Source organism: Drosophila teissieri, chromosome X (assembly GCF_016746235.2).
Source record: "Drosophila teissieri strain GT53w chromosome X, Prin_Dtei_1.1, whole genome shotgun sequence".
NCBI lineage: Eukaryota > Metazoa > Arthropoda > Insecta > Diptera > Drosophilidae > Drosophila > Drosophila teissieri.
The window spans coordinates 20061018-20070445 of record NC_053034.1 but is presented as its reverse complement, the minus strand read 5'-3'; the positions used below and the strand labels follow the sequence as shown (position 1 = coordinate 20070445).

Genomic DNA, 9428 nt, shown 5'->3' with positions numbered 1-9428 from the left:
GTTGGCGAGTCCTCGAGGAGCGCCAGGTAAAAAGAGCCAAAGAGCCGAGGCGGAAGTATCCGAGAGATACGCATGGTAATGTAACTGATAAACGAAGCGTAGAGAAGTGAGGCTGCTTCTTGGGTTACATGACATTCCATTATCCATTTCCATGATCCATATGGCCATCCCCTTCGAATTAAGATGCGAATCGGAAAATCGGGGAATCGGGAAGGCACACAAGTTGCCGCATTCATTCATAAATATCTGTCGCATCTTTTGTGCATCCCATGGATGGCGGCTGAGTTTGAGTTTGAGTTTGTTTACCTCACAGATACACAAATCGAGTTACAGATTGTGCGAAATGTGCGAAACGATCCGCCAGATGAGCTCGTAAAACGGATTCCGGCCACTTGTAGGGGATATCCAGAGGAACAGAACATCAAAGCATCGTATTTATATCGTAAATACCCCGAACTTTGTTGCAAATACGGAAAGTTATGGTCTAATAATGAGACGAATTACAAATATTTCTCTAATCGCATGAAAACGAATGTAAAAAAATTGCATATATTGCATTAAGTAAGCTAAGTTTGAAACAGTTCTTAGGGATAGAAACCTGGGAGAAACACATGCGTGGCTGCCTAATTAAAATGATATTTTTTCCCATATTTCTGGAACCTACCTTAAATAGAGTCATAAACAATGAACCCTCATTTATAATCATAATTCCGTTGGCGCTTAAAATTTGTTTGACAGTCTTAATTGGTTTTGTCTTCGCAGATCGATGAGGATTGTGAGGATCGATGCCAACTGATGGATGGTGAATGGTGAGTGGTGCATGATGAGCAGTGAATGGTGGGTGAATGGTTAATGGATAATGGTTAACGGCTAATGGCAACTTCCGCCCGATCGACTGGACATGTGCATCCAGTGTTTTCTCCCTCTTTCGAGCGAGTAATTTGGGCTCATTAAAATGGTTCCGAAGTGTCATTCCCGAAGAGGGCAACTCCGCGACATGTGGGAAATGAGCTATAAAAAACCTATACATATACATATGTACATATATCTACATGTGCTGGGGCCAGGAAATCGAGAGACAATAGAATTGCGGCGGTAATTGTTGGCGTTGGTCATGGTGAACCGTAACAACAGCAACTGTCAGAGGGATTCGTCCGAAAAAAAAACCGAAAAAACCGAAAAAGTTAGGGAATGGGAGCCGACAAGTGCAGGGCCAAAAAAGACACGTGCGTGGGAGTAGGGGCTCTAATTGGGTCCAAGAACTACGGACTGCATTGGAAAAAATGCACTACTCATTACTTATGTTCTAAGTTTAATGATGTTTCTTCAGCTTTTCCAAGGCAAGTGCGAAAATACCAGAGCTACTTTGCAAATATCCACTGTTGGCGATTACAAATAAAACACTTTCCATATAAACGTAATCATCTAAGCAAACAATTTAATTCTTGATTAGCTTTTGATCTTATTCACAACATTTAATTGATTATTTATATATGTACATATGTACATATGTATTACCGATTCATCTACATTCAATCAGTCTCATTTAACGTTTTTTTGTAAGTCGCCACTCAGTACAGGTTTCTTTCGGTGCACAATAACATCTGGGATGTTGGTTCACCCTTTCGGGAATGCACTGTTTGTTGTTCCTGGGATGTTTGCGTAGGTTTATGTAAATTAGCCCAGGTCGATGGGTCAGCGGAAGGTCGGGGGCGCAAATGATTCCCAGAAGGCAACAGCAACTGCAACTGCAACTGCAACTGCTGAAGGAGGCTGAGTGCAACTCTTTCCCCTTTCATTCACTCCAAGCGAAAAGTAAATGTTGAATCCAAATACACTGAATACACTGCACAACAAAATGTACTTCAAATATACGAATACAATTACTTGGAGGATGTACACAGACACGAATTTTATACATATATGCATTGTGTTGGTATTATATTGTTAAAATAGTTAAAAAAATATACTTGCGAAATTAGTACACAAAATGCTTAAAAAAATGACAAAATTAATAAAAAATAATTGTATACATAATAATATAAACCATCAGTATTTTTATCACATATCTCATCACAATCTTTAATCTATTGACCGCAATAGTTTCTGTCTAACATATCATATCCTGTCTAACATTGTGCCTAACTTTGTAATTTTCCATACCAACACATATTTTTGCGCGGTGTAGCTAGCTGCAATATTTGCTCTCGGAACTTTATGACATTACATTTTACAGGAGGCTGTAATAAAACCCTTTTAGCGGCGTGCGCGTAAGGACCAAAAACAAGGAAGGCAGGCGGCTCGATGCCAAAGGATCTGATCGGGAAAACGGAAAACAGACCACCCTGACGAGCCGGCCACTGTTGATTTTTCGCGGTCTAATAAAAACTGACCAGCACAGTGGAAAAACGAGCGGGTTGGGTTTTCCCCTCAAAGAGTTGCGCACGCACTTTTCCGAGGAAATCACGAAAACCCTTCGGTTTTCCGCTTGTTTTCCATCCTTTGGGTGTGAGCATTTGCATAACGCCGCCAACGCCGATGTCGGCTTGTTATAAAGAAAGAAAAACCATTAAAGTGGAATTTGGAATACTGAAAAAATAAGCGAATTTTATTTTAAAAAAATAAGTTTTTATCAGTGTAAAACAGTTGTCAGGAGCCAACCAAGCAACCTCTATTTAAATAATATTCAAGACATTACTATTTAATATGTAAATATGTTAATATGTAAGTAAGTTATAGTTTTAAGATTTGGGATTAGTTATTAGAAATATTTAATTTCTTTTTACATCTTAATACTTATGATCATCATTTTTTTTAGTGTACAGATCAAAGCTGATACTTGATGAATTCCGTGCAATCGAATGACATCTGTCCACTGCTGCATTTTCACCGGTTCCAGACAGACGCTGACTACCCAATTCCAACGCTTTGATTTATGCTAATTTTAATTGACCACAAATTAGCTATTTGCAACCGGTTTTCGCACGAAGATCGAAAGATCGCATGGGGTTTGAACTTGAACTTTAAGCTTTGCGGGGGAACAGCAACTGGTTGGCCCACAGCTGTTCTTTATATTCCTCGTTTAGGTGTATAATTTAGTATTATTTCCGTTATTTATTTCCTTGTTCCGAGCAATATGGAAAGGTGCACATTTTTTAGTAATATGTTACCTATACTTTACATCACACGTTTTTTAAGTACAAATAATATAATAACATACATAATCGTATAAAATTAAGATCTTGCTGTACCAAGGTAGTTGCTAACATCTTTTTTCAAAGAAGGTAGTTTATATTATATTACTTTATTTTGGCGATTCTATGGAAATTGGTTCAACATATTTAAAGTGTATGTCAACTAAACGATAGATAGAGTTTCGCTTTCACACTGAGCACTCCTCCGGTCCACTCTAATCCACTGGAACTCTAGACGCCCAGATACCTGAACCTGAACTTTGCTTCTGAAGCTCTCCAGTGGGCGATGGCAGTGACGTAGACGGCCTGCTCATCGGATCCGAGACTGAAATACGAGAACGAATTCGATTCCGAATCCGAATAGAAATGATCAGGCCACCGGGCAAAGGCCTCCGAGACCCGGCTGACTGATAAGTTATCAGCGGAACGGAACGCAGCGCAACGCAACGCAACGGACCCTCCCCCGTCGACCCCCTGCCAATAAATATTAGATTCGAGTTCGCTGAGGTGGCATGTGGAGAAAATCGGAGTATAAAAGCAAGATCTGGCGTCCGATGAGCCCCAAGTCTCCTACACTTTCAGAATAATTACAAACGAGAGTGGAAACCCTGAAGTTATGTTTATGGGGCATATTCGAGTGGGAGGAGTAACTACTGCCGGAATAATTTTCAAATCCTTGATTCAGCTAACAACTCAAAAGAGAATCCATAGTGCTGATACTTACCAAAAAATTAATAGGAATGCTCCATAACTTTGGACTTCTACAAGTCACAAGGTAGAGACCCTTATCATAAAACAAGCCAGCTGTATTAATGTTTAGAAAAAAAAGATCGTAGCACAGTGTATTTGAGGCAGGCCAAAATATTTACAAAAACAATGACGATGGCGGCTCTGCTCCCGCCCGCCAGGAACCCATAGCGCAATGCTACTTAAATTGGATGGGATCGGCGGCTATAAGCAGTCGACCTTGAGGTAAATGCGTTGCTCACTGGCCAGCAGCGCGTACTTGGCGTCGAATTGAATCCGCTCCACGGTGCGGTCGCAAATCTCGACGCGGTGTCGGTGCAAGAAGTAAACGAGGCCCAGCTTTATCTGCAGCAGTCCGATTTGCATTCCGATGCAGTTGTGCGGCCCCGCCCCAAAGGGCATGTAGGACATGGGCGCCTGCAGCGCCTTGTTCGCCGCACTGAAGCGCTCCGGGTCGAAACGGTCCGGGTCCGGCCAGTACTGGAAAGAATGCAGCTCAATGAATTACTCTGTTCTTACAATGAATTGACACGAATCCTTCCCCTAATTTCTTCTTGTTAAGTATCAATTAAAAGTTAGCCCATCCTGACTATATATTTTTGCAACAAACTGTTTGAAATTTGTATCTGTTTTTATCTTTAAGGACATGTTTCATGCCCAATCAACAACTAACATTAGGAACTTACCTTGGGATCGTGATGAATGGCCAGGTTGGAAATGAACACGGGCATCCCACGGCGGGCGTAGCACTCAGCATGTGGCCTCAGCGAGTAGAAGCGCTTCTTGTTGATCGGCGTGCACTCGCGCTCCAAGAGCGGCACGATTGGATACTTCCGCAGAGTCTCCTCCACGACCATGTCGAGGAACTCCATGCGGGCGACGGCCTCGTAGGTGAGCCTCCCATTGGGATTGTCGGCGAAAGCCTCGCGTATTTCGCGGCGCAGGCGCGACTGCATCAGGGGTTGTTTGGCCAACTCGTAGAGGGCAAAGGACATGCTGGCCGAGCAGGTCTCAATGCCGGCCACCTCAAAGGATGCCGCCTGGGCGGCTAAAAAGTCCCGATGGTGCGTAAAGTGCGACTTGTCCTGCTGCAGATCCGCCTCCTTCTTGAGCGTCAGCAGCATCTCGATGAGATCGTTGCGAAGATCGCCGCCACGCTCCCGCTCCTCGATCACCAGCTGGATGACTCGGCGCAGGAATTCCGCATGCGGCTCCGTGAAAAGTTTGGGCCGCAGCAGCGGCACCAGTTTTGGCAGGTAAAAGATCACAAACAAGTCGATTACTCGACGCACATTCGGCCGAAACAGGTCCTGACAATGTGAGCCGATCTCCGATTGCGTGTTCCTCAGGCTGTAGGATCTCAGTCCGAACGCGATGCTGGCTATCATATCCGTGTTGTACAGATCACACACGTCCTTGATGCTCACAATCGCCCCTCGCTCCGCGTCACCGCGTCTAAGGTCTCGAGTCAGACGCTTCAGATACCAATCCAAGTCGCAGCCGATCTACGGGGATGCATCCCAAATAGGCGCAGCGCAAACAGATAAGCTAATCAATAAATAGGCATTCAAATGTAGGTGCTAAAACTAATAAATATTTAGCCTAAAAAGTGCTTCATTCCTAAAATAACAATTAGTGCCTCGATTCGATTTTTGATATACAAGTTCAAGTATGTTCAACAGATATACAACAGAAAAACCTTAGAAATTGAACACCCATTTAGACATGAGATTCAGCTTTGTCATGGGAATTTGCATTATCAGAATGATTAGTCATTTTGTTTTGTTTTACTGAAACGCACACCGTTTGCGATTTTTTAGCATTAATTTGCATAGAACATTCGGTTCGACGAGGCAACAATGTAAAAAGAGGGGAAAAAAAGTTTTGAGTTATAAACATTATGGTTTGCTTCGTAGTAATGCCCTACTTGCTGACCCTTGATAAGATAAGCTGCCGAAGAAACAAGTCGGTAACAATAAACTGGTTCGATTTGATAAGCCCCAGAAAAAAACATGGGCAGTTTGAGACGTTCTTTTATCAGCCACATACCTTCTTTGAGTGCCATCTATACTAATTATCAATACTATCAGATATGCCCATTTGTGAAGGCATTGATCAAAACTGGTAACAATACAATTAAAGATGGGGCACTTTTTAAGACCTATAGAAATATAATTTATAAATTTGTACCCTGTTGCCTGGTGTAAGTACACCTCGAAATATCAAAATATAACTATGTACAAAAATAATATTAATATAATAATATATTACATATATATAAGTAATATTTTATATTATATTATATGATAATTATATAATATGAAAGAATGAGATTTGATGTCTATAACAAGGCAGTATGGTACTTTTGCTTGTAGTTTAGTGTAGTTCATATCTCTAAATGGAGACCTTAAAATACACAGTCAAACCAGAGTAAAATGGTAAAGTTTTTTGTTCAATCGGGACCCGATTGAGCGTGGAAAGGTGTGTTGTGTTGGCCGGTGTAAGTGTTCCGAACGTGTGACGTGGACCTGGGAGCTTGCAACTTGGTTGGTTGGGTGACTCACCTCCTCCATCAGGGAGAACATCTGTTTCAGCTTGGCGCCGGCGAAGGCAGGTGCTAAACGGGTGCGGATCTCGCGCCACTCGGGTTGCTTGGCCAAAAATAGCGATAAGGCGCCCATCTTGTCGCTGCGCCCGTCGCACTTGGCGAAGCGGTTGGAGAAGCTGACGAAATCCTCGACCAGGACGGTGCGCACTAGCTGGAGATCGCGGATGAGCAGGGCTGGCTGGTGGAATAGATAGATTCCCACGACGGGCTCGTTGCGGAACCGCTCGTCGAAGTAGAAGCGGCGCAACTGGAGCGCAAAGGACTCCTCCAGTCGCAGCACCCGGCTCAGGTTGCCCAGCAGGTGGGTCGGCTGGACGAACTTCACCCGCCGGCGCTGCCAATAGACGTAGGTGCGCCGCGACCAGATGAACACGCCCGTCAGGATCGTCACGATCGCCAGCAGAATGTTTGTGGAGTACACCATCTCGGACTCGGGATCCGACGTCAGGTCCAGCGGCGGATGAATCGTGTAGGGATAGACGGAGAGTGCCTTGGATTGGCCGATCTTAGAGCTTTTATTGCGGGGAGCGTTCCAGCGGTTGTGGCCTTTTCGCTCTTGTTTTGATCGCCTGTTTGTTGTAAGATGCAATGCCTCTGGAGGTGGTGGTTGATTTACGATCGTAGTTAACTTCCTATGTTGTAAAATTTGATTGCTTTAGCTATTATTTTTAATTGTTCTTTGATTTGATATACACATTTCAATTTCTAAGATGTTTATTAGTTTATTTATTAGGTGCAAATTTAATTGTATTTTATTTGTAATGATGCTTTGATTTTTTTTTCGTTTTTCTCAGCTACTTTTAGTTGCTCAGAGATCTTAAATTCATCGATTCCTTTCTAACTTGTGTTGAAAATCCTTTTAAGCTTCACTGCCTTCATTTCTCTAAGGATCGTTCCAATTTCCCAGCAATATTTCTTCTTCGAAGATCGTCCGATAGTCTGTCTTTAACTTCTATTTCCAATTTATTTAGTTGGGTTAACAAATTGTATTTTATCTGGGCGCTTAAATGAAATTTGGCATTTTCCGTTGTTTGTTGGTTGTTTCTGTTTCTGTTTCAGCTTTTGCTTTACTTTTTGTCTTATCGTTTTTGCCGCTCCTCCGCATTGGGCTTTGCCGTTATTTGTTGATTCTCTTTGCGTTTGTTGTTTTTGCAGCTCCTTTTCGTTGCTCTCTTTTTTGCTGCCTATCGTTGTAGTTGTTGTTTGGTTAGCAATCCTCAATTTCCCTTTATCGGGCTTTCATGCTTTTCTCGGCGTCGCGTGTTTTATAAATAAATACTTAACTAATTATATCACATTTGAAACGACAACTACAAAAAAAAATATGTAAAAAAAATGACTAAAAACAGACCACAATGAAGAATTAAATGCACAACAACGCGACGTCAACAACAAATGGAAGAGGCGAAAGAAGAAGAAACAGCCACGCCGAACGGGAAGAAGAAGAGCAGTACGCAGAAAGACAAAGAGAGAGGGAGAGACCAAAGTTGCAAAAGAAATGCGAAAAACCGCGAATACAAATTACAAATAGCGAATTACAAAAAATAAGTCTAAAAATATAAATAAAATCGCTAGCTAGCTCCTCCAAGCGACGCTTTTTAACTGAAGCGACGTCAACGACCAAAGCCCCACGAAGGCAGCGACGTCAACAGCGCCGCTGGCAGAACGGCGACGACGCCCCCATCAGCGTATGTTCGTTTGTGCTTTATTTTATTAACCGCAAGTTTGCGGGAGACAAAAGAGAGAGGGAGAGATCTTTCGGCGAGATAGTACACAGATACAGAAGAGAGCGCAAAAAGAGAGCTTTGCGAAGAATTTGAACAGTCATGTCAGGAGGCACATGTTCTCGTTCGCACAGTGACGCGCATTTCGGACAGTAGGGCTCAAGTGTGGTTTCTTTTATCAAATCCAATAGCAATTCATTACACCAAAAAAATGCTGTGTTGTTTTGTTATAATTTGTGTTTGGATTCTCCTTTGAAACAACTGAAAATATAGCAATAGTACTCCATTTATAACAATATGTATATTTCATATGATGTGTTGTTGTGTATTTCAGAAAAACTACATATATTTGCATGCAACATGTGTGCCCACGCTTTTGGCTTGCCCCACTGTAGGTGACAGAAAGATGCCAACGCGCAAAGTAGACCGCAAATAAAAGTGACGATTAAAAGCGAAACTGCAAAACAACAATGGGCTTCGCTGCTTCTGCTGACGTCGCTGCTTGCACTCCACGTGACGGCGACCGCGAATCTTTCGATGAAAACAAAGAGAGCGAAGAGAGCGGAAATTGGTTTTTGTTGCCGGGTGCAGTGCAAGACAAAGAGACTTGGTCACTTCTTGTTGTTTGGGCTTTTCATTCTAGCTTTTATTGTGTTCTTTTCGAATTCTTATTTCTTTGTCGCCGGCGACGATTTATAAATAAACGTGCGAATACTTTGGCAGTGCTCTGCCTTTCGTTGCCTCTACTCTTCGCTTCCTCTGTTGCGAGCATTTGTTGTTGCGGTTCAGCTGTTTTGATTTCTGCCTATTCTTCTGTTTGCAAGTGGGGATATCGATAACCAACGAAGGAGCATCCCTGCTCAAAAGCGGGCGCCAAACCAAAAAGCTGGCTCAAGGTTTAAAAAAAAATTTAGATTATTAAACATTGAATCTGAAAAGTTCTTCAATTCCGAATACCTCAATTTTAGTTCCTAATAAAATACGCAAGGGCATATGAGGATTTTTTTATGTATTATAATTCAGTTATTCAAAACTATATATAGGATAGTATCATTTTTTTAATACAAACAATAAGTAAGTATGTACATGTGCTTACACATAATATACATTATTTATTTGTTTTAACTTAACTTCCAAAGCAGTTCTCCATGAAGC

At 42.1% G+C, this 9428-nt stretch overlaps 1 protein-coding gene across 2 annotated transcripts; it reads right to left on the bottom strand.

The window, feature by feature from the left end:
* Positions 1-4003: 4003 nt before the first annotated feature.
* LOC122623102 (probable cytochrome P450 6v1) lies at positions 4004-8164 on the bottom strand. Of its 2 annotated transcripts, none has more exons than XM_043802039.1 (4): positions 8089-8164; positions 6506-7859; positions 4628-5446; positions 4004-4421 (listed from the first exon to the last, which is right to left on the bottom strand). In XM_043802039.1, exons 2-4 carry the CDS (start codon positions 6971-6973, stop codon positions 4146-4148), a joined length of 1563 nt encoding a protein of 520 aa, XP_043657974.1. In that variant the 5' UTR covers positions 6974-7859; positions 8089-8164; the 3' UTR covers positions 4004-4145. The 2 variants fall into 2 exon arrangements, with proteins under 2 accessions (XP_043657974.1, XP_043657975.1); XM_043802040.1 differs by having other exon boundaries at positions 6506-7793; positions 8089-8107.
* Between the last annotated feature and the right edge of the window lie 1264 nt (positions 8165-9428).

Coding starts and splice junctions, on each gene's coding strand:
- LOC122623102 (XM_043802039.1), bottom strand. CDS start 6,973: ATGGTGTACTCCACAAACATTCTGCTGGCGATCGTGACGATCCTGACG. Junction 5,447..6,505: donor TGTTCTCCCTGATGGAGGAG/GTGAGTCACCCA, acceptor GCATCCCCGTAG/ATCGGCTGCGACTTGGATTG. Junction 4,422..4,627: donor CCATTCATCACGATCCCAAG/GTAAGTTCCTAA, acceptor CATTCTTTCCAG/TACTGGCCGGACCCGGACCG.